The following is a 26,215-nucleotide window of genomic DNA, read 5'->3' as shown; positions in this document are numbered from 1 at the left end:
CTGTAGAAATGTGATTTATCAATTTGCAGCTGTACCTAAATGGTGCATAAAATCACAAAACGGCACCATTCCAACATTAGCTGACCTGTAATTATGATATATTTAGACAGCTGAAAGCACATGCTGTATATAGGGACATGATACTTGAATGGGCACTGGGGGCTGATAGTCTCATCATAATCAGAAAGCATGATAAAACAAACATTTTACCAGCCATCTAGATTATTCATCTCCTTCCACTGGATATTCACAAGGACAAAACTAGCAGATAATGGGCCATCCTGGATCCTAGCTCACAATTAAGTAATGTGGCAGATTAACACAGGCAGATCCTTCCAGAGAGCCACTGCCATTCTGCTCACCAGTGGCTTTTGTAATTAATACCAGTGCAGAGCTTTGCGTAGCTACAACGGTCAATATCGGTCTCAGAATGTGACTCCAGCAGTTGGGCACTGCGGTCAGGGAACGTGCAGGCTGTGCAGGGCACCCTGAGCCCCAGGGCAGGTGCCTCTCCCTGCCCTGCCTGCAGAAGAGGTGTGGGCCTGGCAGGTGCAAGTGCTGAGATGCTCTCGTCCTCCCAGCAGCCCCAGCAAATCCACTTCCAGCTCTTTCTCTTCCTCCCCGAACTCTTCATTGCCAGCCTCAGAAGCTCCCTTTACTCAAGGTAAGAAATACCCTTCACTCATTGCTGGAAAAGGAGAAAACAAGGACTCCATGGGTACAGCTTCAGACACTGTATCCATGAAAAAACCTCCCATGAAAAAACCTCCAAGGAAAGCGCCCTGCATTTCCTCCCTGCACCAGCTCCCATGGGCTGAAGCTCTATGAGGTAGCAAATGTTGCTTGGACACACAATACACCAGGTATGCTACACTTTGTCCTCACAGCGTTTCAGCCCTCCTCATTTCCTAAAATCCTAAAGCATCAGTGGATGGAGAAGCTCTGGCAGCTCCTTGCAGCAGCCCTGCCTGGCAAGGAAGCCACCACTGCACCCAGCAGAGGCTGGGTCTTCCTTCACCATCAGATTAACAGAGGACAGGGAAGGGGCTGTGAAGATTTGTGCCCAGTTCAAAGAATGGCCTCAAAATAGTATTTTCGCACCCAAAAAACAGCTTGTAGGAAGAAGGGCCCAAGTGTCTGCGCATGAACCTCTGGGGATCTGACAGATGCTGAGCTGAGTGGCATTCCTTGTCACGTTAATGACAGTTGCAATTAGCACAGCCAGTGTTTGGATGCTAAAATGCTGCTTGACTTTAAAAAACCCCACAATTTGTCTGCAGTGCATCCTGTCACAGTAGAGTACTGCTCACGCTGTGCGTGGTACCTCCACCAGAAGCTATTTTTGTGCTGGATTTGCCACAGGAGAATAAAATCTCCTTTAAAAGGCACTGACTCTGCAGCAGACACTGCAGCACACAATGTTTTATTTGTCCAACAGGTGAAAGCTATTCAGTGCCATCCTCTTCTCCCTGGGAAATCTCTCGTGGATGCCACAGCCATTGGTGCTAAGGAGATGCTAACGCAACGACTACAGTGGACTGCACAGGAGGAGGACGTGCTGCTGTACAGAGGCACCTACACATACAGTGGGACTCTGGTTTCAAGAGGGAAAAAGGTGACAGGGCAGCAAGACGTGGCAGGAGCTTGCTTGGAACAACACCTGCCACAGTGAGAGGAGCCCCAGCCCCAGGAATAAAAGCCAACCCCACCCACCAAATGAGGGTATGAGCTGCCAAGCACTATGAGAAGACTTGGGTGCAGAGTCTCCTAAGCACCTTAAAAGTTTCCACCAATTGATCTAGCACTTCTTCTTTATCAGCTGAAAGTAAAGTGGGTCAAAGGCAGTTTTTCATCACTACCAGCAAATCACAGGACTGACTTGTGCTCCATTTCATCCAGCATGCTCATTTGGTAATGTACACTAAAGTACAGTCTAGTTCTGTCCAAAACCCAGCTCCTTCTTCAGCCTTAAAGCTAGTTCTAAAGTCCTCATCTGCCTCTCTTGTGATGTAAGGGTTTTCATAACTTTCTCCCTGAATGCAAGAAACCATTCACTAGTGCTTACTAAGTTCCAGACCTTCTCCTATGCTTTGCTTTTTCTCTTCCCTGAAAACCATTGCTCTATCATTGAGTTTATCCTTTAAAATTCCTGTGCTCCCAAAGCTTTATGGCTTTCCTCTATCCTCCTTCCTTCTAGCCAAGTCTCAAGCTTCTAAGAGGAAAACCACAGGCCTTCTGCACAGAGGCAACAACTCCCCTGCATTCCTAAAATGCAGTACTGGTTTGCAACCCCGTCTCCAAATTAGGCATGTAAGAGAGGCCAAGGGAATCGGCAGGTTGCTGTTTTCCTCTGCACTTGTAAATGGGAATTTTTCCTGCTACAAGGTTTTGTGAGTGCCAAATCCTCTGCCAAAGCTTTTCATGTGATCTGGCTGAAGAGCAAGAAGCGTCAGACGTTTCACTGCAAACCGTGTCTTCCAGCCCAGGTTTGTATGCAGAAGTGATCCAAACAACCTCAAGAGGAATCTGACTTTGCAGTGATCTTTAGTGCACCCCCTGTTAGTATCTAAGAGAGACCTGCAGCCCAAAACATATTGAAATTAATCCTGTTTGGTTTTACACCCATTTGGTCTGTCCTGTCACCCCTTACTCTAACTGCTTTTGATCCTCTGCTATGCCACATGTTGTTCCCCTTTCCTCCTCTAATTGCATACATGAAATACAAAAGAAAGAAAATATTTTTTTTCTTATGCATGTAAAACTAGAGCCATCCAGCCTAAATCAGGCAGCCTTCTGGTACAGAAGCAGAACTCAAAATACAACAAAGAAAAGATCCAGCCTCTTCATTATGAAAGCATGATCAGTTCAATAAGAAATACAAGAAAAATGGGGATGAAAACAAAATGAAAATGTTTTAGGTTAAATGGTACTTATTAGGACCCTAATGGAGCACAAGCTGCAATGATCCTGCAAGGAGAAGAGTCATTCCAGTCACCTATCCAAAGACCCAATGGCTTTCCAGGCATCTGGTCCAAGTCACTCTTTCTTTGCAAGTAAAGTGGGAGGGGAGAAAAAGGAATCTGCAAGAATAGAAATGAAGAAGCAAGCAAGTGACCTCTTCCAGCAGGAGAGCAGAACACAGCAGCCCAAACGGCAGCTGCTTGCTCAGTGCAGGACAGCCAGCAAGTGGGCTGCCTTGTGGCTGCAACCCGACAAGCGCTGCAGGGAGAAGGCAGCTCAGGTTTGGAAACCCCTGTGGTGAATTTTCCCCTCCTGCCTCCCTTCACACAGCTGTGGACAAACTGTGACACAACTCTACCTGCGGATTTTTTGAAATATTCATTATCATTCATGCCAGCAAACCCACACAGCTCCCCACTTTGAGGGCAGTGTTCAGTCACAGGGCAGGTGTCTTGGTCTCAGGCCGTGCTGAACAAGCAGCTCACAGTTGGGTAACTGATCTGCTTCTTGCAGAGTCGATGGGATGATTTCACTGGAGTGACAAAATGGGCAAGAAATTTGCCTGGAAAGGCCATCATGATCCTAACTAAGCCCCAAGGGTCATTCCAGGCTGTTTTTCAGACATTTTGCTCTGTGTATCACAGTCGCAGATTGATGGACTCCTCTCCTTTGTTTTTACTAACTTCTAAAACCAGTTTCCCAGTGTCTGAAAAGCATGGGGAGAAATGGAAAGTTCAGCCAGGACAGATGATCCGCGGGCTTGGGCCTAAGAGTAAATGGGTTTGTTTGGTTAGTTGTTGCTCTGGTGGGTTTTTTTTTGTTGTTTTTTTGTTTTTTAAAAGAGTACAGTGCAAAACAAGGCTGTTATTAAATCTAGCACAAGCAGTACGCTTACAACATTACACAAAACTGGGTATGAAATCTTTTCCCCTGAACCACAAACAAAACCTCCCTGGCAAATGCACTGAAAAGTATTCTGGCCCAGAATACTTCAGTCTCTGCATCAAGCAAAATTAATGAGACAGATTTGTCTAAGGCAGCCTTCCCAGCTAGCAACACAGATGAGATGTGCTTGTGACACCGGTAAGAATATTCTCTCCAATGAGATTATTGTCTTCATTGCACCTCATACAAATCCATTTACCAAGCTCGTTATCTCCACTGGGTGCAGGGTCAGCCTTGCAGTGTCCTGTTCAACAAAACACTGAACACTATTTTTTATCCTGGGGTTTGTGTTAACACTTCCCACCCAAGGAGCTCAGGTCCTCTTGCTGTCAGCACTGGCCAGACTCAGGAGAGACATCAGAGCAGCGTAACAAGCACCAGAGGGGAAAACAAAATTGGGCACTGGGGATCAGAAGGGTTCAGAAGCACAAGGGGTCTGGTTTCCTTCATCAGTGGTCATTACACATCGTTAGGAAGCACAAAGTCATAATTTTTAAACCCCATTTTTCCTAATCCTAATGGCCGTTTTCTATATGGCATGATATAATTAAATAGGGATCTTGATGATGCAGGACTGCCCAGAAGAAGAAGGATTCGGAGGAAGGGTAAGGCAGGCAGAGAACCAAAGGTAACATGGTGTTTTTTAAAGATGCAGCATTGTCTTCACTGTGTGTTTCAGAGAGAAGTCTTCCCCTTGACCTCTACAGAGTTGTCAAATTGCCCAGGAGGCTCAAAGCAGAGGGTCATCTTTCAGACAATTTCACATGGCAAAAGAAATCTTCATTTCTGAGCCATATACCCTAAGCTTCTAAAGGAATTAAATCTCTGATTCTGCCTTTCAAACCCTTGGCAGAAGGGAGAGGAGAAGGAAGCACACGAGGTCAACGCCGATGTCTTGGCTCCCCGAGGAAGGCTCCAGAGGGTCCTCATAATGTGGCAGAAGCAATGATAGCAAGAAGGGCATCTTCTTGTGCCTTCACTTTCTTAAGACGTACAGAGTACAAAAAATAATTTATTTTTAAGTGCTTGAATCCTTTTTATTTGGGAAAGGCCGGGCTGCCACTGGAGACAGCTAGTTACAACAAAACCTGCTTCAGCAAAAAAACAGCAACAAGACGAATTGTTCCTTGCCCCCTTAAAAGAATAAACAGAGCTGGTTGCTCTCCCAAGCTCTGGCTGCCTGTAGATCCCAATCCTTTACTTACAGTCTGCACGACACAACTGGTTTTCCAAAAAATAAATGCTTCAGGAGAGAGGCAATGGTACGTTAAGACACACAGCAAAGGCATTCCACATCCCAAGAGCACGAAGCAATGCCTGAATCCTCCACCCCACTCCCATGTCTTTCAAAACCGTTTTTCTCTCCCGTTTTTCACAAAGAAAACATACACGGTGGAAACAAACACCAGTGACAACAAATGCAGTAAGTAGCACAGATCATCAGCCATCCCAAGCAGCAATGGCAGCGATTCACTGAAGCAAAAAAAAACAAAACAAAACCAAGAATGTCACTCACCCTCACAAAGCTGGCAGGAAACCATCCTTCTTCGTCATCAATCTGACCCCACCACCAGTCCTTGTTGGAAGCATCCAGCACCTTGATAACGTCTCCTGCTTTAAACGCCAACTCCCGGTTGGCCATGGTGACGTGATCCCATACTGCCTCAGCACTTACAATAGAACCACCACTGATCAGCTTTGGAAACAGAAAACCAAGAGTCAGTAAGAGCTTGTTTCCCCAACACAAGCACATGCACAGCAGCAGCAGCACAGAAAGAAAGCGCTCAGCCAAAATGAAACTTTTCCCCCCATTCCAATCCATAACCATTCTGCCTTCACGTGAAGTAATAACAAGATACAAATCAGTCTGCAGCCATTTCTCAGATCACTGTTTTGTTCGTAACCATGCCCCACATGCAAGTGGGTGTGTGGACATTCAGCATCTCCGGTCCTACGCATGGAAAGAGCAACACTCCCCTCACCGCCGTGCTAACCACGGGTATGAGCATGCACATCTATTCAGATCCAAGCCAGCCAGCACAAGGCATAGCTGGAAGGTCCCAAAAGGGGCAGAAAATGGCATCCTGCAAAGAAATTTTAGTTTCAGTGCAAGTTTGCTCGGTTAAAGACAGTCGCAGCTTGAGGCTCAGAAGGCAATACATGCAAAGTCAAGCAAAGCTTTCAAACATATTTAAAAGAACACTTTTCTTAAAGCTGGAAGTTTAGTGATCCTCTAATGCTCATGACATACTGACTGTTTTGAAAAGTTCCCAGCAGATGAGCAGGCCACGGGGGCACCTGCTGACCTGTTGCAGGCCCATCCCTAAGAACTGCACCAAGGCCAGCTTGGTGCCCTGGGCCCTACTGAGCATGGTCACTTCACCACTGGCCAGCACCATGGCGATGTCCTCCGTGAGTCTCACTTTCATTTCAAGCCACCCAGTTTTATACGAATTCCTACCGAACGCTGGCACTCGTGCAACATCACACAAACCATCCACCTGTGCCCAGGACACCTGCTACTCCTCACAATGAGAGTCATTTAGTTTTCAACAGAGTAATGAATTGTATTTATGCCCCACCCACTCCAAGAATTCAGCACGGAACTGCCAGAGTGCCCGAGCACACCTAGATGTTATCTATGCACTTACTGGCTCGTCAGAGCCAACCCGAGCCGTGTTCATTAATCTTGGTGCCTGAGATGCACTCAGTGAGCACTAGGGCTCGCCTCCAGAGCATAAATTCAACCCACAGAGAGTGAGCTCAGCTTTGCAGCCATTACAGCCCTTCCAAGACGTTAACAGCCACAGATATCTCTCAATTTAGGCAAGCAATACAAAGCGTAAAAGCAATAACCCATTGCTGCAAATAGGTAAGAGGAGATGCACTGGGAATGGTTAGAGAGCACTTAATGGCGCTGCTAGAAGTTTGGCTTACAAAAATGCTCATTAACAACTACCTGCACAGTAAGGACTTGCAGCAAACCTTCTGGCACTGCTGCAGGGTTCTCAGCATAAATGTGTAAGAGCATTTAAGCCTCTATGAGCAATTCCATCAACAGATTAAAGGACCTAATGTACAGTTTCTCTTGAACTGACTTTAAGGAATTGAGCTGCTTAGATCTGTGACAATTGCATTCACAGTTTCAGCTCTTCAGTTATTAGGGTCAGTTTACATAAAAAAAGCAATATCTAAGAAAAGAAACAAAGCTTCTCCATATAATATATTAAGGCCTTACTAAGTATCAACCTTACAAGATCTCTGGATAAGAGGACAAAAAATAAAAGCATGAGTTAATAATAAGCTCCCACTAAGAGTCAAGCACTGGGCATGATATGCTGAACTTGCAGCAGAGGGCATCTAACAGATTTGTGTGGCTTTATCTTAGACTTGGGCATTTGATACGGGGGTGGCTGCAGTCAGGTGGCATAGGACCCCCAGCTCACCCCAGCCCTGGGCAGCTCCCTTCCATCAGTGTCCGGGTACCTGGAGGGCTGCTGAAACATCTTGGCTACATCGTTCTTTAATACAGATGATCAGAACTGTAAATACTATTCCCTAAGAGACCTTACCAGGGGTTTGTGAGGCAGCATGAAACAATTCCCTTATGGTGTCTCAGTGAGACGCTGCACCTCCACTTCCTCCCACGGCTGCCGCCCACCAGCGGCTCACTGCGATCTGGCACTCAGCTCATCTAACAAGATGAGTGAGAGGGACTTCTCTTTATCCAGAAAATCAGGTATCTTATCAAAAAATAAATCAGGTTGGCCTGACACTCATCCCCTTTGTTAATGCCATTGGGTATTTCAGTCAGTTTTTCACTGATGATGAACCAGGAGCAGAGCTATTACGCGGAAGCTGTGTTTCTGCTTTTTCTGCTTCCACTGATATAGACTTTGCTGCTACTTCATACACAGGCAGATCTGAGTACGAGCTGCCACAAAAACGTCACCGAAACCAAGCTTCAGAGGGACTGTGCTTCAGAGCCTCCTAGCCCACTTTGTAGAAGCACATTTCCGAGCCTGAGGCTCCAAAGCCCAGCTTCAAGGAGCACAGCAGGGCTGGTGGAGAGTGCAGAAAGGCAGGGCTGTGTGCTTGGCTGTTTGCTTCCCAGTGTTGCCAGAGGGACATTCAGCCGGTCCTTTCCTCAGCCCAGGAAAGGGATCCACTTGCCAGGAAGCTGGCAGCAAGCCTCACCCTTCCAAAGTACAAAAACAGCCCAGCCTGCAATAACAGGACAGTGGTGGGATGGCAGAGTTTGAGTACTGGGTCCACTGAGAAAATATCAGTGCCTGACATCAAAAGGTCTGGCTTTTATTTTGGAAGGCATCTTGCTGCATCTGTGCAGCCGTCTGACTCAGTCAGGGCAGGGTTACAAAGACAGAACCTGACATCTGCAGCAGCAAAGGATGAGAACAAGAGAAAGGTCAGAAATACTATATATTTTCTGAGAAAATGCAACACAGGAGCTCTTCACTCCAGAAAGTTCACGTCCCTTGGTTTCAAGTCTGAGTCTGAACACTGTGGTCTGACATACTCAGCCAAAGACTTCAAATGGAACTTATCTTCCATGCTTTTAGATGTCTACCATACAGCATCTGAACCAGTCATCTGGACTCCTTTATAATCAGTGAAGAGAAAGAGACACATCTGGAGTGTGATTCATCTCCGCTGTTTCAGTTGCCTACCTCCAAGTGAGGCGAATCATGCCCTAGAAATGACTATTTCTCTCTGTTTAATTGGGTGATGCAGAAGTTTACATTTCTGACATCTTCACATTCATGGTATAATCTGGCCGCGGCCAAAAAGGGGTAAGCAGCAATTGGATTAAATAATGATAATCACAGTAGTAATGGCCAAATAGTTAAATCACACTGTCCCAGACTCACCAGTTTCCCGGTGTGCAAGGGCCTTGTAAATTACAATGTGTTTTCTGGGCCCATTGAGAGAATTCACAAAATCTGAATCTTATGAATTTATAATAATGAGGATCAGGATATTTGAGGAAAACATACTGCTAAGAAGGAGAAGTAGGCAGCCAGAAGGAACACATTAGCTGATAACGTGCTTACAGGTTGGACGGACCCTACACGCTACATGTCGTCCAGCTGAAAGCCCTAGTTCCTAAGAAAGTCTCCTTGCAGCAACCCCCTGCTGATGGCTGCAGCAGGTGACCAGGCTGACGCATGGGGCCCAAGGAGGGGCTGGCTGCGTCTGCATCACAAATGGATTCATTTGATGAGGAAAAACCAAAATGCTCTAATTAGGTGCACGGCTGCCGCAATTCTGGAAGACACCCTGACAACATCGGGTACTATCCCTTTAACACGAGGATTCTGTACTTCAGCCTTACCAGAGATTTCCACTACAGGTTTCCAAAGTGCTCTGCAAACCTCCAATAAAGACTTCAGGCACAAATCCTCGCTCTGAAGGTGCTTACTTAAGACACCCCTAATACTCAGGTACAACAGGTGGCTGCTTCACGACAGCAAAGCCAGTAGAAAGCAATTAAATAACTCCTACTTAAGGTCCATGTGGATTTTGCTTTCGCTTCTAGTCTGGTTTTATTTCAGGGAGGGAGTGTGGCCACTGGAAATACCAAACTACATTAGAGAGGCTGCCAAAATCAAACGACAATTAAAAAAAAAAAAGCTTTCAGAAGACTCTGCAAGTCAGGAACTCTGACAAGCAGCACGGCAGGGATGCTGTAGGCTGTACCACAGCAAACATGGTGTGGTCCAGCATTGCAGAACCTCTGCCGAGCTCACCTGCTGTGTCTTCCATCACCTTGCTTGCTTCCAGAGCCATGACATGCACTTGTGGCCAACATCTGCCTGCAGTGAGGCAGCTGACTCTGAAAGAGGTTTTAGAGAAATCACCTAATTTTACTAAGTATTCCCAACTAGTCAGCACTTACTGGTTTCTTAATGGCCAACGGGGAAAAATAAATGAGGGATTTACTGCTCCCTGTAGACTGAAACGGGCACAAAATAGCAGAAATTCTTTTAGTGGATGCTTCAGTTTGAGGCTGGGGCATACAAACCTCTGTTCCTAACTCTTTCAGGGATAAATAATGGTCTTCAGCTCCCTAGATTTTGCATTGGCTTTCAAGCACAGAGTTTCTCAAGATCCAAAATTCACCTAAGGAAAAGCCACCCCCAGAAACATCCAGAGAAGTCTACCATCGATTGCCATCCCCTTAGAAAATTTTAAAAACATGCAAAGTTTTCATGACTTGACCCCTGGGTATTACCCCAAGGTAATGAATAATCCTAGGGCAGGTATTTCCCCATTGGACCATTTCCTAATGTGTTTAATTGAGCTATAAAAGTTAAAAAACAGAAACAAAAAACCACAACTCTGGGTAGCTCCCATTCAAAACAGAGTCACATGAACTATGTACTCCACTACAGGATCAGGATGGCAGCCTGTGGAGGGGAGATGGAGAAATACAGTAACACAATGCCATTTGATTAAACTGTCTTTGTACAGACACATCCTGCATACAAACAGCATAAAGGCACACTAAAATAATGACAGCATTTCCCATGGTATTCAACAGGCCCCTTCCGTAATGGATCCTTGGGTAACCCCAGCAGAATAGGAGACACTTTACTTCCCATGTTCCCAGCAGAAAGGCACCCTCATGCTGCTTTACTCACTCGTGTTTTAATTGCATCGCTCCCTCACGTGCAGTAATGCTTACAGCACAGAGTGTAGGGCTGTTTCTCATGGGGCCATTTACTGTAATAGCAATGCCATCTTAAAGATGTCCCAAGAAGCACATGCACAGCTGTGCTGCAATCCCCTTGTCCATCTCCACGTTTAAACAACAAACACCACGTGTCCATGTGTCACTGGTTTCTGGGCTGGCTGGGCCCAGTTCCAGAGCTATTGGGGTGGGGGGACTCATGGACCCACATCCCAGGAGGGGGGGAAGGGCCTACAAACACAACAGCAGCAACGAGCTAAGGGAGAAAACTAATTTACTAAATATGATAGCAGAATGCAAGCTAACACATTGTAATGCAATATAACTGGAATTGAAGCTAATAAGTCAAATAAAATGAGAGAGTGAGCATCCAAAATTGAAGGCCTTACTCCAGTGCTGAAGTGAGACAGCTAGGGAGCACACAGCGTGGAGATGAGCAGTGAAAGAAGGGGCAGTTTCATGACTCCCAAGCAGTTTTATCTTTCCCTCTGAACAGAAAACGGAAACGGAACAGTGAAAGTCTTCTGGCATTTGTACTTCTCTTCTGAGAACCAACTACCCAGAAATACTGACAACCCACAGAATGGGAACATTAACTCTTGAACTCCCAGGGCACTACATGATGTCACGACGTGAATACGAAAAACAAAAATCATAAACCCATGACACCAAAGTGTTTTGGGGGTCGCTCACCTGAGCCAAGCAGGCCACAGAAACCACAGTGGGTGGCTGTGTCCCGAATCTCTGCTTTTCACAACTATGGCAGCTTTGCTGTTACAGAGCAGACAGGAAGGAAGCACTCAGAAAATGTCACCCCAGCCCACCAGGTTGTGCTTTTATGCTGTTGCTTTTTTATAATCTCCCGAAAGTCCCTTTGATCGTGTATTTATTTTTAAACCTCTCATCAGAAATTACACAAACTGAGTAACGCTGAATCGCTGTGGATTAGCCGCACGGCTCACCCACCAAACAAATGGGAGGGCATCTCCACGAGATTTGCATATTCTCTAAAGAGGCGCAATCACATGAAGGTTAAGCATGAGGCAAAGAACTTTCCTCTCTCTTTCAAGCCTTTTGGTGAATTTGAGTAATGGCTGGACTGCAGCTGAAATGTGCTGACTGGAGTGAGAGAGCCTCTGCTATCCCCCCTGTTGGCTGGAAGCTTTATGTGTATCTAAAGGTGGAGGATCAGTGCAGACCTAAAGGCTCGTTAGGGATGGGTTATTACATTCTTTGTTGATTTAAATTTTCTTGAAGAGAGAGCACCTGGCACAAGTGAAATTACCTGGTCTCATCTAAGGCACAGTAGCAGACTCCAGGCTACGTTATTCTCCATGTCATTCCTACTAATTGTAACAGCCACAACACAGAGCCACACACCGCATCTGGAGAGCTGAGATTGCCTATGAGATCAAGGCAGGAATGAATAAAAAAGGCTACGAAGGAGCTGGAGTTACCCCAGTAAAACTCTGCCCTTGTGGTTTTTAATTGGCTCCGGAGCAGCAGCAAACCTGCGCTCTGGTGGTGCCTGTTGCCATAATTGCTTTCCAATCCTTTCGATGTACAGGGCACATTAAGTTTCCCCTTGCCTGATGACGTATCTTCTGCATACAGTAATTACAAATAACCACTAACCATAATCTTTTAAATCACATTAATTATGAGATCGGTTCTGGCACTTCAAGTGTACATTGCCCAGGCAAACAAAACCTCTCTTCCAAAGAACTAGCTCCCAGCACCAGCACGGGCTGTCAGCACGAATCCCTCGCTACGGCACATGGAAAACAAAGGTCTAAATGCGTGTGGAGGTTTAAAGCTGTGCAAATCTCAGTCTTCTGACCAAAGAAGGGGACTCCTCACATTCCTAAATGACAGCAGAAACGACCCTCAGAGACCTACAGACATATTGAAAATCCTCCCTGCGAGCAGAGGGCCACAGCCATGCTTTGATTTGTGCCCCATTTCATCTTACCCAGCCGACCCCGCACAATGCAACGTGGCGAGGGAAGCAGGCAGGGTGTGCTACCAATGTTTGCAGTGTTAATAAGCCCCAGCCTGGCCCCGCTGCTCACTGCGACAGCAAACGTGGTGCCGGCTAACATCGCTGCGTTGTGTACAGGCTGCTGCAGCACTCGGGGAAGATTGATACAGTTCTTTCTCAATTACCCAAGGTGTAAAATAATGCAGATAAGCAAAACCACAGATATTATGAAATATGTATACATTAGGCTCTGGGAATGTACAGCGAAGAGCGGAACTGATGCAATGAGGATGCACAGCACCAAGCACACTCAGCTGCATGCAGATTGCTCTCAGCATCCCCCTATGTTGTGGCACAGCTGATCCACAGCCTTGAAAGCCATTTGGGGATAACCAATACTTGCCCCAAAACCCAGGCCTTCCAGAAAAGGAAAGCAGAAAGACTTCTCTCCCATGGAGCAGACTGACTGGCTGCAGGCAAACAGAGTAAATCTAGCACCTGCGCAGTTTTGCAGGGAGGGAAGGTGAAATTGTAGTTGCTCTGAGGAAGGCAAAAACGACTGATGATTTAGAGATTACTTCAAAATGTATATCACCTGTTACTCCAGGGCATGGGAGCTTCCAAAGCAAAAAGAAATTAAAGAGCAAATTACACAAATTACTCCCAGTGGATTTCATTACTCCATGCAACACAGCTCTGCACAATGGCACTCGGGGCTGCTCGTCCCAGATGCAGGGCCTGCACCCCCAGAGCGGCTGAGAACTGCCAGCAGGCACCCATGGCACAAAGCAGGGGACAAACACCTAAGTTGTCCCAGACCTCCCCAATGGCACACAGCCACCAGCACACAATGCACACAGACACGTACACCACAAGCACCAAGTGCAGCAATTTCACTCATCTGGAATCAAACATCCACAGTAAAATGAATGAAGCGACAGGACCAGAACTGATGAAAGCATAAGTAGATACGTTGTTCTCTAAAAGCTGACACAGTTGGTCAGGGTCTAAAGATCAGGAAAGGAAATTAACTCAAATTTAAGTCTGTTAATACAAAGCAGAAATGACACTTCTGGATGGGCAAGCACAAGGAGCAGGAAGCCAGAGCCCCTCTGTGATATCAGTCACTGCAATGTGTTTTAAATTACGTCACGTTGTCCATATGTCACATGACATATGGATTCTGCCATGTTATACCACAATGAATTAAAACACATCATCAGTAACAGCCTTAATGCACAACTCCCATATAGTGTTACTGCAGAACAAGGTCAAAACAATAGCATTAAAGAAGAAAAATTTTAAAAAAGGATATTTAGCAAAGTGATGAGAACCTAGAACTTAAGAAATAGAAGTTGCTAGTATTGCAAGTCAGTGCTTGGGTAGACTAAAGTCCAGCTGCATGCACTACTCTGACAACAGTGCTGCTCAGGCTCCTCATGCGCTGCTCTGATCTCCTGATTTGCTAGTATAAGGCACTGCAGCTTACATCTGATAAAGCCAAGGAGTGGCTCATTCACAGATGCAATACAAAGAGGGGAATGTCATCTGCAAACTGTTTTGCAGATCCCAGCTTACAGCAAATTTTAATGAAAAGGAAGCACAAAGCGAGAGGTGGATAGAGAAGCAACACGCGACCCCAGAAAGCACCCCTAGCTTCAGGTGGCCTCACAGGGGCAGCAGCAGCCCTGGCTACATGATGTGCTGCCCCACTCCTGAGTTCCAACAGCATTCAGTTTGCTCCAGTGCAACCCCTGCAGCGAGCATTGCTTCAGGGAACCGACACACAGGGTAAGGAAGGGAAGGGAGTGGCCCTGCAGGTTTATGTCACAGCACACGCTTTTGCTCCCTTGGTTTCAACAGGTGGATACCAGGCACTGGGCCTGACATTCTTATTTCCATCTCATTCACCCCGTATTACTGTGTATTTTCTTAGTAAAAAGCTCAATGGTCAATCCTGGATGTAAGAGGTTATCTCGCCGGTAAGGTAATAAAATAAATATATGCAACTCCCCTGCAGATTGTCATCAAGCCCTATAAGCCTATTACAAGGATTGGCCAGATCAGCAATGGGATATGCAGCTTCCTCCTCTAAGCTGCTTTTCTCAATTCAGCTCAGGTTAGCAATGAATAGAAGTTACTGTCTGGTGGTTCCTGTGCAAGCTGGCCCTTCCCATCCCTGCAGTCCTGCTATGCAGGACGTGTGCCAGCCCGGCCCTCTCCATCCCACCCCCCCACTTGCAGGGGCCACACTTGCTGCCTGGGGTGACAAAACCGTACCTGGATGGCACTGCAGAAAGCGGCTACGTAGCAAGATAATTCCATAATTCCATTCAAAGTCTAGAGGGCAAAGTTGTCACAGATGAAATATCATTGTCTATTATCTGTTGGCAAACGCAGCACATAATGGCAGCCACTCAACTTAATGGCTTACATTCCAGTTCCTTCAAATGAGCCCATCACCGCCGTATGTAATCACAGTATATATTTAAAAGTATAATTTCCATCCAAAAAGACCGTAGCTGGAGCATTATGACTCACACGGCTCCCTGTGCATAAGAAAGCGTGTCATGCAGACCAGGAACTTGTGAGCCAACTCGTGTGCCCAAGCAGACCACGGACACGATCCCTGGCAGCACCCAATGGCAACCCCACACCGACACAGCTGGCAGCCCCCAGCTGCTGAGAACCCCTCGCTCTGTACCCAGGGAACAGACACAGTTCCTGAAGTGCACGTTGGTAACGGATACAGACATCGGACAGAAATGCAATGGAATTAAAAGGCCTCTCTCCCCATATACCTATTCCAGCACTTATCTAAACAGCTAGAGCTGCAAACTCTGCCATAATAAAATCAGCTCCACAGCATAACTAGTGTGTTCGTGTTAAAATGGGGCCAAACGCACGGGGAAGAAGCATGCAAATGCAATTTGCTTTTCCAGGCAACACGATGTTTTCCCTGGCTGATAGATTCAATTCATTAAGGAACAACAAGAGCCAAGCAAACTACTTGGAGCATACATTTGCTGATTTTAGCAGCATTTCCTCCTTGGTGAATTATCCACGAGCAGATTGGCTTTCACATAATTATTTTTACCTGCTATGATTTGACAATCTCTTTCAGTCTAACTTCGTTATATACAAACTACATGTTCTGTAACTACTGCTGAAAATAGTGATAATTCCTCATTTCCTTAATGGATCAATTAAGTCTCCTGGCACTATTCTGCTCCTGGACTCGATGACTACCACATTCACATACAATTTTCAAGATGGTCAGGCTGAACATTCATGTGAGCAGATATTTGCACTAGGATTTGCAGCACTATCTTAAGGCAAACATCTGAGTTGTCTGAAGGGGTTTGGAATGAATAAATTTTTGCATTATTCACCTACCTCTAGAAATAACGCTCCATCTGTTCATAGAACAGCTTTTTTTTCTTTTTTTTTTTTTTTTTACTTAGATAAATGAAGGTCATGCAAGTGAAAGAGGAATTTGCGCATCCCCAACCATGCACATTGAGAAAACACATATACCTGGTCAAGGTCATTAACCAGTCAGGGAAAGAAATACAGCTGTCAGGTTAAGGGGAGTGAGTAATCACCTAGTGTATCATTGCTGCGACAAGCACCCCAGGACACAGGCAGGAGTCGGAACATGTCCTTTGCAATTAATCATTAATCAGGACGTGTTACGACAAAGAAGTCAAATGGCAACTCTAAGGGTGAACCAAAATGTTACTTTCAAAAGTCCTATGCTTAAAAGACGTCAACTCCTGAATCAGAAGGGAAAGGCAAATGGAGCATGATAAAACTCATCCCAGCCCCTGGGTGGAAAACATTCAGCTCATCCTGGGACGTGATTCAGCCCAGCAGGACAGGCAGCACAGCTCGCGTGAAGCTGAGCTCTGGCTGCGTGGGCTCTGCACCAAAGATCCTTCCTTCCCCTGGCCTGTCCCACGGCACTGCCCTACAGAGGTCCCAAATAACCCTGGTTGTGTTGCAGGAAAACAACAGGACAGGGCCACGAGCAGCTCAGAAATGGTATTCAGAAATGAGGATGATGGGCATCCAGACTCAGACTCTGCAGAAAGGCAAACAGCTGGACACAGAGCTCCAAAGCTTTTCTTATTCCCCTGTATCACCATTCTTCCTCGCTATGTGCAGAGCACAGAAAGCGGTTTGTACTGTAGGCTCTGTCCCTACTCGTGTGAATAGTGGAAACAAAGTCAATGGGAACATCTGTGAGCCTACGCTCATCGAACGCATCAGATTCTTGCTTCGAGGAGTATCTAACCCCAGTGTCTGATGTCTCAGCCAATAGATTTCAATGCTGCCTGCAATTTTTAGTGCAAATCTTTTAGAGAAAAACTAGTATGAACTACGAATGAGAGTCCACGGAGGTTGCTACACCTGGGTACAGAGCTGAGGGTGCCTGATGACAGCCCAACCTGAATTCGGACTGAAACTTGCCCAAGCTGTGATGGTTGAGCTCATTGGAGTCTGTTAGCCCATTAAAGGATCTGCTCAGGACCAGCTCCAGCTATCATGTATTATCTGCATGGTAAGCAATCTATACGCAGTTATAGTGTACATACCATGAGCTGCCCATGGCAATCACACCCATGGGTCAGGCAGGCATGGCAGAGTGAAAACAGTGATGGACAGCCATGACTACGTACAGGAAAATAACTAAAACCGTGCCAACCGCAATTACACTGCTCCTAGAAAGGTGATGCACAATCAGAGGTAACACTTCTGTAAATGCACATTAACTGATAGCAAAATATGCCCAACACTCAGAAATAGAAGCTTTTGCTATACCTACTTTGACTAGTTGCTGAAAACTAGAGCATGTGCACCTGCCTGCAATGCAGCCTGTTCCATCACAGATATTCCCAGGGCTTTATAAATGCTATGGCAAACTCTGGCAGCACTAGTTATTTCTAGGTATCATTAAAAATTGATACTGTTTGTTGAAAGCATTCAAGATGTTCTCTTTGGGCAAGTGCTTGGCGAGCACCCTCTTGCAGACATCTCGTAATGAATTTTTACTACCGGCCTAGATATGTACTCCACCTGCAAGAACTAAGTGGCTCTAGTAAGCTTTCAGTCTAAGTAAATCCTCATTTAAGCAAGCGCTGTGAAAATGGGGTAGGAGCTCAGATTGCCTCTTATTTTTGTTTCATGGTTCACTCAAGAGAAAGAGACAGGCAGGACATAACGTGATCTCTCACGCAGGTTTCCACTGTGGCTGCATACCTCTCACTGCTTCTCCTTCCTGCAGCTCTGGCACAGAAAGAATACATTATCCTATCCTCACAAATTTTCCCATTACTTTTTATGGCCAGCATTTCTCATCGTGGCAGCTGCCTTCTTTCCAAACTGCACAGCTGGACCAGCCAGGAAATTTATCCAAAGGGAAGGAGGGCATAGAAAAGGAGCAGAATGTCAGCAGCGGTCAAATAAATTGTTACAAAGCCATCCTCCCTGCTACTGCCTCCATAGCAGCTGGAATCAGAGAAAACCTGGACATCTCAAAACCACGGGGAGGCTTTTCCTTGGGTTTCTGTTTGGATAAGGAGAGATTTGGGGACCATGTTGAGCTCCAGCCAGGAGGAGCTTGGCTTTGAGGATGTGGCACAGCTGAGGTTTGCAGAGGAGCACTGGATTGACAGAGCAAGCCTTGCTTATTCAGACCAAATACTTGACAAAAGAGGTTGCCCTAAGTGTGCTACTGCCTCATAGGAGAGAGTGTCATTTCAACAGCAACATGATGGAAAAAAAGATAATTTCCCCTCCAGTTTTGTCACAGTCTTTGATAACCTGGACCACAAGTTGAGTTTGCTGTCACACAGGCTTAGGGATCCTGCGATGCAGCACAAAGCAAGAAAGAACAGTGCAAGAAACTAGAAACAGGACCCAAAAATGACTGTTTGTTGCAATCCTCATTACCGTTACATCTTCATTGCAATATGGAAGAGGTAATACTCAATTACCTTCCCCAATGGTATCAAATAGGGAAACCTTACAAATATCTCTGAGTACCAAGAAATAAAGCTAGTAAACGGGAGGCCAGCTCATTCCAGACCCACATGCAATGGGGAGATGCTCACAGGGCAAGGAAGCAGGGCAACAACAGCAGCAGGAAATTGGAGAGGAGTCTGAAAAGCACTGCAATGAGAGCAAGAGCTGTAAGAAGCTGTAACAATCCCTCCTCCTCTGGCTTGTTCTGCACAAGGCAACTCAGACAGATATTGATAGCGTGGGAGGGATTCAGAGAAAAGCAACAAATTTTATCAGAGGTTCTGGAGGGATTAATATCCAAAAAGAGATTAAACCTGGTAAAAGCGCAGCTAAACCACCATTACGGAGACTGCACTAACTTTCCAGGAAAGATATTATTTATGTACAAGGGCTGCTCCAAAAGTAATGCCTCCTGGCGGGGACTATATTGAAAAACAGAGTTTTGTAGCTGAGAATTTGCTCTACCAAATAGCATTACTGTACTCTTTGTTGTCATTTCCATGGAAATAAATAGGAGACATTACTTTTGGAGCAACCTGTGTATAATGGGGAGAGCTAGGAGCATAACATCTGAAATAGAGAGAGGCTCCATTTTAACTATCTGAAATCATAACACCAGCAAAGATACATTTCCTACCTACAAGGTGAAGAAGTCTTTGAGTGAGAACAAATGAAACAACTTGGGTTGTTGATGTCTGTCTAGAAGAAGCTTCTCAAAAGCAAGATTCAGACTGCGGGTGTACCACAATGGTGCCAGCAGCTATGCCCAAGTGAGAGCTACTGCATGAGGAGTTGGGCAGGCAAACGAGCTCTGCTAGAAAGGCTCTGCAGTCTGAGATGAGACCTCAAAGTCTCCTCAGTGATGCAAGGCGAGCACCAAAACCCTCCCTATTGTACACGAGTCCCACGACAGCCTAAATAATACACTGATAGACTAGACTCCATCCTCACCAGTGTAAACTGGGCTGTGACAGTAAGAGGGTAGTGTTATTACAGCCCAACCACGGCACTGTAAGAGCAGTAACATTTGTTCACACATTACAGTTACGGACACACTCGCTGAGCACCTAGCTTTCTCTCAAACATGCCTGATTTTGATGAAGCCCAATGTTCTCTCCCAAATTGCAGCACCCGGAGCAAGGCAGGGGTTACCTCTGCCTCAGTCCCCAGGACAGATGTGGCCATGGAGGTGTCACCTTGATGAGAGCCACAGCTCTCCCAGGCAGCCCTATCTCCATGCTGGAAGCAGCGTGCTGCTGCCGAAAGCTGGAGGGCAAGGTGCCACAGTGACTCCCTCCAATTCTTCCACCTCGCTGTGCTGAGAGGCCTGGGGCTTTCTGGGTGTGCAGCCTCACCTCTTCCACTCTCCTGAGAATTTACTTGTCCCGAAATGTACGTATTCAGACACATCACCTTTCTCTCTTTAAAAAGGCAAAAACCATCTCACTCCCAGCATTTTTGGCACTCCTCGCAAACACAGATCCTCAAACAACTTTTAACAACCCAAGTCAGCAGCCAATTAAGTCCAGAGGAGATTTGTGACGGCTGGAGAGCAGGTTATTTCAGTGCCCCAAACAGCCTTAATTAAATATAAATACACAGAAATTCTACAGAACTCCTCCATAAAGGTGCCTGCACTACCACTGATGGCAACTTCCAGCATTGTTTACACGGCTGTGAAACTCCCGGCCACTCCATCTTTGGGTCACTCGGAGCCACAGGGGAGCTGTGAGTATTTTTTGCATTTAGATTGATCCGGGAGAATTAAAACACAGATTGTGTGCTGGTAGCAGGTTTTGGCACATTTGTCTCCAGACAGCACCAGCTACCGAGGGAGAAAGGAGAGTGTTCCTCGGTGCAATGTGCCTGTTTCCCAGGGGCAATAGTGTAAAGAGAAAACAACCACACTTCTTTTGCTGTGAGCTTTGGGCAATGGGAACACCTTTTCTGGAAGTTCATGCATCTGTGCAAAGCCATCACAATAGCACCCATGGGTGTCAAACAGAACCCTGTGTGCATCATCCTCTGTGCAAATGAGCAGGAGATTGTTTTTCCCAGGGTAGCACAGATGTGTCACCAAGAAAGGCACAAGCCTGCAGTGCTCAGACACTGACAGACATCAGTAGAGGCTGAAATCTCATGAGAAATTCTCTGCCTGTCCTGCAGAATGAGGGGAAAGGCGGATGCCTCCATCCTCCTACATTGCCCAGTCTGCTGGTCCTGTCCCATCAGCCAGGGAATGCTGCACAGCAGCCCAAGCTACAACTTCCTCTAAAATGCACCGAGTAGCACCCCCAGTGCTCCATCAGCCAGCTGCTCCGCCCTGAAGCCATGCACTCCAGGAAACATTGACTGCTTACTCAATGCTTTAAAAGCCGCAGGAAGCAGTGGGCAGAGACCCCAGAACCTCTCCAGGAGAAGGCACAGATGCTAACATGATGCCAGGTCAGCCCCCAGCTCCCCATTAGGTGGTGATCCACACAATACAGAAGTTTGTAACGCACAGCTCTAATTAAAACTACAGGAGGGGAGGATTCCGGAGGGCTGAGTACAACAATCCAGGGAAGAATTAACTGTGGCTTAATCCAATGCCTTTTGCACAAAGTGCTGCCAGGGCTTAGTTGCCCCCACTGATGGCACCTACGCTTGCAACTCATCTCTAACATGTGTTGGGAAGTTGCTGTTTTTCTCACTCCTGTTTTACTGCTAATGTGCTCCAAAGGCCACAGTGTCAGTGGTCAGGGCCAAGCTGCGACATGGCAGTGGGTTCTCTTTCAAATTTCCAAACAACGGGATCAATCTGTGGCCTCATTTGGGCCCATCTCCCAGGAGCCACTGGGGATGTCCCACGGACACTGCAAAAAAAAAGTAGAACAGACTGAAATATGGGAGCAGCCTGTGAGGAACTGTGTTTTTTGGACATAAAATAAGGTGAATTTTCCAATTCTTTCATGCACTTAAATTTCCTAAATTCACTTAACTTTGAATTAATCTTTTCAACACCAAAATGCGACTCAAAACACCTTACCAAAAAAGGTCCAAACAAGCACAGCAATTAGAGTTGTGCTCTGAGGCACCTTCCTCATATACAGCTCTCGTGCATTTTCAGGATAATTAGTTCCCTTTCCAAACACTAACCCTTTCCCAGTTGCTAGGAGGATTGCTGTTTGAAGCTGCATGGACAGAACCACACCAACATGCTTTTCTTTCTCCCTTTTATTCTCCTTAGAAGTGATGAGCGTGCCCATATCCCCACTCTACACCTTCAGAGTGCCTATTCAGAACTCTTCTTACCATAACAGTCTTGTCAAATTAATTCATCATTAAGGACAGATTTTTTTTTCCCTTGCCACCGCACGTTAATTAGCAAAAGGGTTGCCATAGGAACCCAGCAATACTAGTTAACACCACATAATTTACCATCTTGGCAAAATGTGGACTAGAGCTCTGCAACAGGTGAAACAACAGGCAACACAACAGGCGCTGTGCCTGGGGCACACACTTAAGCCAGGTTTACTCCTTGGGTGAAGGCTTTCACATCTCTTTAGTTAAAAAAAAAAATAGAGTTGCAAAAACTTCTCAAGACTTGGGCATTAGAACTAGTTAGTTATTCCGCACATGAGCCTGAGGGCAGGCTCCCATTTTGCAGAGGTTTTAGCAAATTCAGTTTGAGGACCCTGCTAGGAACCCAAGGGAGGGTGCTCCAAACCTGTCTGATGCTCAGAAAGCATCTCCTGGCCAGCAGCCCACGTTCTCAGTGAGCAGCCAGTACCTACTCATCCTTCCATCTTTTGGCTGAAGAAGTTCTCATCCCTGTGGGTGTCTGTCCTGAGAGCTCCTGTCAGCTTCCCGTCGCAGACAGCTCCTCCATTCCCCTGATTGCCCTTGTCCCTGTTCCAGTCTGAATTCATTTTGCTGAATATTTGCAATCAAATGGGCTACTCTATTCCAAGTGAGGTTGCAACACTGTCTGGCACAGCAGCATTAATCTCTACTAGAAATTCATCTCCTAATACACCCTTGGATCATACCTTGCTTTTTTATGGCCATCTCACACTGTTAGCTCATTGTCAGTCTTTGATCGCCCTGATCCAGCTCAGGCTTCCTCCTGCAAGCACAACACAAGGCTGCAGCAGGAACTGCTCTCCCTGTGAGCCACACACCGCTGTCTGCTGGCTCGTGCAGTTGCAACCCTCAGATCTCTTCTCTGGTTATTTGGTTACCCTGGTAATGTTCGGTATCATCCTCTGCTAATGCAAGAAGCTGAAAAACTCAAAGCTTAAACCACTTTAAATAGTCAGAATTCATTATCTGGGTAAAACGGCCCAAATCGCAGCACAAAACTAATAAAAGCCTTTTTTCAAAAGAGGAAGAAAAAAATCACAGCATCCCCCAGCAAAGATAACCTGAAATAAAAGCAAAAGGGATTTGTCTGCACCTCGCTTAGCCAGCTCCTAAGGAATGCAAGACCAGGCACCTAGCAGCAGGTCACCTCAGTGTGTCAGACCAAGGCCATTTCCCCCTCCTGTGCTCACTGGGAGAGAAGCTATTTTTGCTATTACAACCTCTAAAACACCAGAGGCCTAATGCTCTGAGTTGTCCCATTGAATGCACCATGCTGAGTGCAGCCGCATCCACCGCACGCACAAGTGTTTTGCAGGGAAGGAGGTAGCCAGATACTGGTTGGTTGGTTTGGGTTTGTTTCTTTTGCCTTTTCACCATCTTTCACTGCACATCAATCCCACCTCCACACACCTCCTCCTGCTCCAGTCCAGGACTTGGTCCCAAAGCAATCCATCCACAGATCTTTTTTCCCCATCTTGAATAAGCTGTGTTACTTCAGCACTTAGGGAAAGATGGAAACATTTTCTGTACTCAAAACTTTTTCTACTATTCCCACCAAGCCCAAATCACTCCTGAACATACTCTCCAAATAAGTATTTATGGCTCATACTAAAAGCTTCAGAAATATTCTCAGGCTGATGCTTCTGCACTGTTTTGCTTTCCTGTTAAACAGCTCAGTAGCCCTGAAAAGGCATAAACATGGCAAGGAGCAGAAATGCTAAACCAAGGTTGGTCTCCAAAGCCCCTGACAGCCTGAAGTGAAAGAGACTTGGGATCTGGAATGACAACCTTTTGTCAGAAGAGATAGTCCATGGGATATCCCAAGCCCCAGTGCTGGCACACATCAGTCTGTCTCAGGTCACAAGAACATTGTGTGGTTAAGGAGACAGCTTTCCTCTAGTGGAGGGCACTAAGCTGATTTTATATTAATGAAGGCTCAAGGTCAATACATCTCCATCAAGCTCAAACTGAAGCAGGTCAAAAGCTGCTTCCTGAATTAATGGTTATTGGTCCAGTTTCAAGCAGACAGGAATCCAGAAGCCACCAGCAGAGTTAGGAAATCAATGCCAAAATGCTAGATTTCCCAATTTCCAGTACATTTATTTTTGGCTTATCAGAGTGTGAATGAGACTTGGGACTGAGTCTTCTAGTCCCAGGGTAGGACTGGGTTACCTATTCCTGGAGGATTTTTGCTATGGGAAATGACATCAGAGGGAGACCAAGAATGAAGGGAAAAGAAGGCAGTAGTCAGGCCACCTAAATTTGAGAAATGGTATGCTTATACCTAGCTAATTCCCAGACATATCTGCAGCAACCAAGCCAAACTTGATTCTTCTTTTACCCATAGTAACATAGAAGCCATGTGCAGTATTCCACACTGAAAAAGATAGCAAGCAATAAATAATAAACATGCCCACACCTCAAGATACAGAAAGTTGCATTATAAACCTTATACGCAGCTGTGCAAACAGACAAAGGCTAAAGCAGAGGAACAGAATTTGAAAAGGAATGCAGAAGCTAGAGGGTCCTTCAATTGCAATTCAACAGTCACTCGGATCAAGTGGTGTGACACAGACACAGCTTTTTAGCTTCTGGACCAGGATTTGAGGATCTGCATCCAAAGAGAAATCCTCTCTCCTTGCATAACCCACCAAAGAGCTGTTATTGGATGAGCGTTTCTGCTTTCAGATCAGCCCGGGCTATTGCTGACCTGGAACACGTTTAAATGGGGGAAAAACATGCTGCTGTCGTTCTTTTCTAGAGGAATGGTTTTGCTCGTGCATCTAACCTGAGAACAGTTAGTACCACAAATCCAACCAGCACGTGGAGGTGAGAAACACACCAGGGGAGAGTGCACAAACACAGGTGAAGGTAACAGCCCAGCACAGCCAGCCACAAGCCCAGATAACATTCCTCCAGCCCCTTCCCTGCACCATCTTAAGGACTACTTTTGCCTTTTGTACATTTATGCCTATCAGCCTTCAGGTGCATGCACTGCAAATCTCCCCCATAAGAGAGAGAACACCCTCTGCTCCTTCCGCCAGGATTTCTTCCCTCTTTTCTCCAGCCAGACTGGGTGCTGTGCCATTCTGTTCTGCCCCTAGAGTCCCCATCTCAGAGAGGCAGAAGGAAAGCACAGACATAATGCCACCCAAATTCAGAGCCGCACATCAGCTGCATGCAGACAGCTCCACAGCTCAGACATCTCCTTATCTCCTCTCTCTGCTCAGTGCTCTTCCTACGAGCCTTTTCTCTAGCAACTTTAATTTAAGCACTGCCTTGCATGCAGAAGATGTGGTACTCCTATTGACAGAGCTTTATAGGGAAGCACAGATTTATACGTGTATGCAAATCATTTAAGCATACAGAAACTTTGTTCAGAGCTAGCTGAGAGCTTGCCGTGTAATGCTGCTCTGGAAATGTCTTTGCAAAGGATCTCAACCAGCTAGCTCCAGCCACTCCACACTACCGGCACCAAGGAGGTTTGTGCTATGCCAGTTTCACCTCGCTGAAAACGCTCACAAAATAGCATGTCCACCCCAAAATCACACAGTCCGAAAGCAGAGGTGGGTTACAGGGCCACATTGGCTCATGTTTCCCTCCCGTCGGCCCTGATGACTTTCCATACTACTTGTTCAAGGCACAGTGGCTAGAAAAGGGCTGGAGAACATTCAGATGTCCCACTGGGCAAACACTTCAAAACTCTTAACAGCATCTCATCCTAAATTCCCCGCTTTGACCAGAATTCCTTTCCTTAATTTAACAGGACGGATGTTTCTGCAGAAATCAAACTTGTCACAATGCAGCCTTCCCCCTGCCTGATACGCTGAATTCATACTGCAGATCCAGTACAGCAGGGCTTAGGAGCACAGGATGAGCCTAAGAAAGCTAAAGAAATCAAAGAAAAGCTGAAGAAAAATGAAAACAGGATTGCCTGAGCTGGGCAAAGAGGAAAGCAGCTACTGTCCATAGAGACAACTACTGCGCACATGTAAATCCTTCCACTGCAGTGCCCGAGGCAGTATTAATAACAGGGGTTTTAAATTACTGTTATCTCAGCCATCTCCTTTTTATTTTGTGCCTTGTACAAAGGAGATTTCTTCGTCATTTTTCAACTCTGCCGCTTGATACCTTCAGGACGACAACCTGTGCAGACAAGGCAGCACACCCACCAGCTGCAGGGCCGCTGTGCTGAGTTAGCCTCCGCTTCCCAACCTCAGCGCTGGAAATAAGAGCGGACTGAG

General features: G+C 46.1%; 1 protein-coding gene across 7 annotated transcripts in view; it reads right to left on the bottom strand.

Moving 5' to 3' along the window:
* ARHGEF9 (Cdc42 guanine nucleotide exchange factor 9) overlaps positions 1–26,215 on the bottom strand; it is a 189,848-nt gene that overhangs the window by 56,375 nt on the left and 107,258 nt on the right. For 6 of the 7 annotated variants that reach the window (XM_021405876.1, XM_021405878.1, XM_021405875.1 and 3 more), the window contains one exon: positions 5,423–5,602. The exons of the other annotated variant lie outside the window; for it this stretch is intronic. In XM_021405876.1, the coding sequence (XP_021261551.1) occupies positions 5,423–5,602 (180 nt within the window). The remainder of the gene's footprint in view (positions 1–5,422; positions 5,603–26,215) is intronic. 7 annotated transcript variants of the gene reach the window in all.

Source organism: Numida meleagris, chromosome 8 (genome assembly GCF_002078875.1).
Source record: "Numida meleagris isolate 19003 breed g44 Domestic line chromosome 8, NumMel1.0, whole genome shotgun sequence".
Lineage (NCBI taxonomy): Eukaryota > Metazoa > Chordata > Aves > Galliformes > Numididae > Numida > Numida meleagris.
Note: the sequence above shows the minus strand (reverse complement) of the source record. Positions and strands in the feature narration are given on the sequence as shown.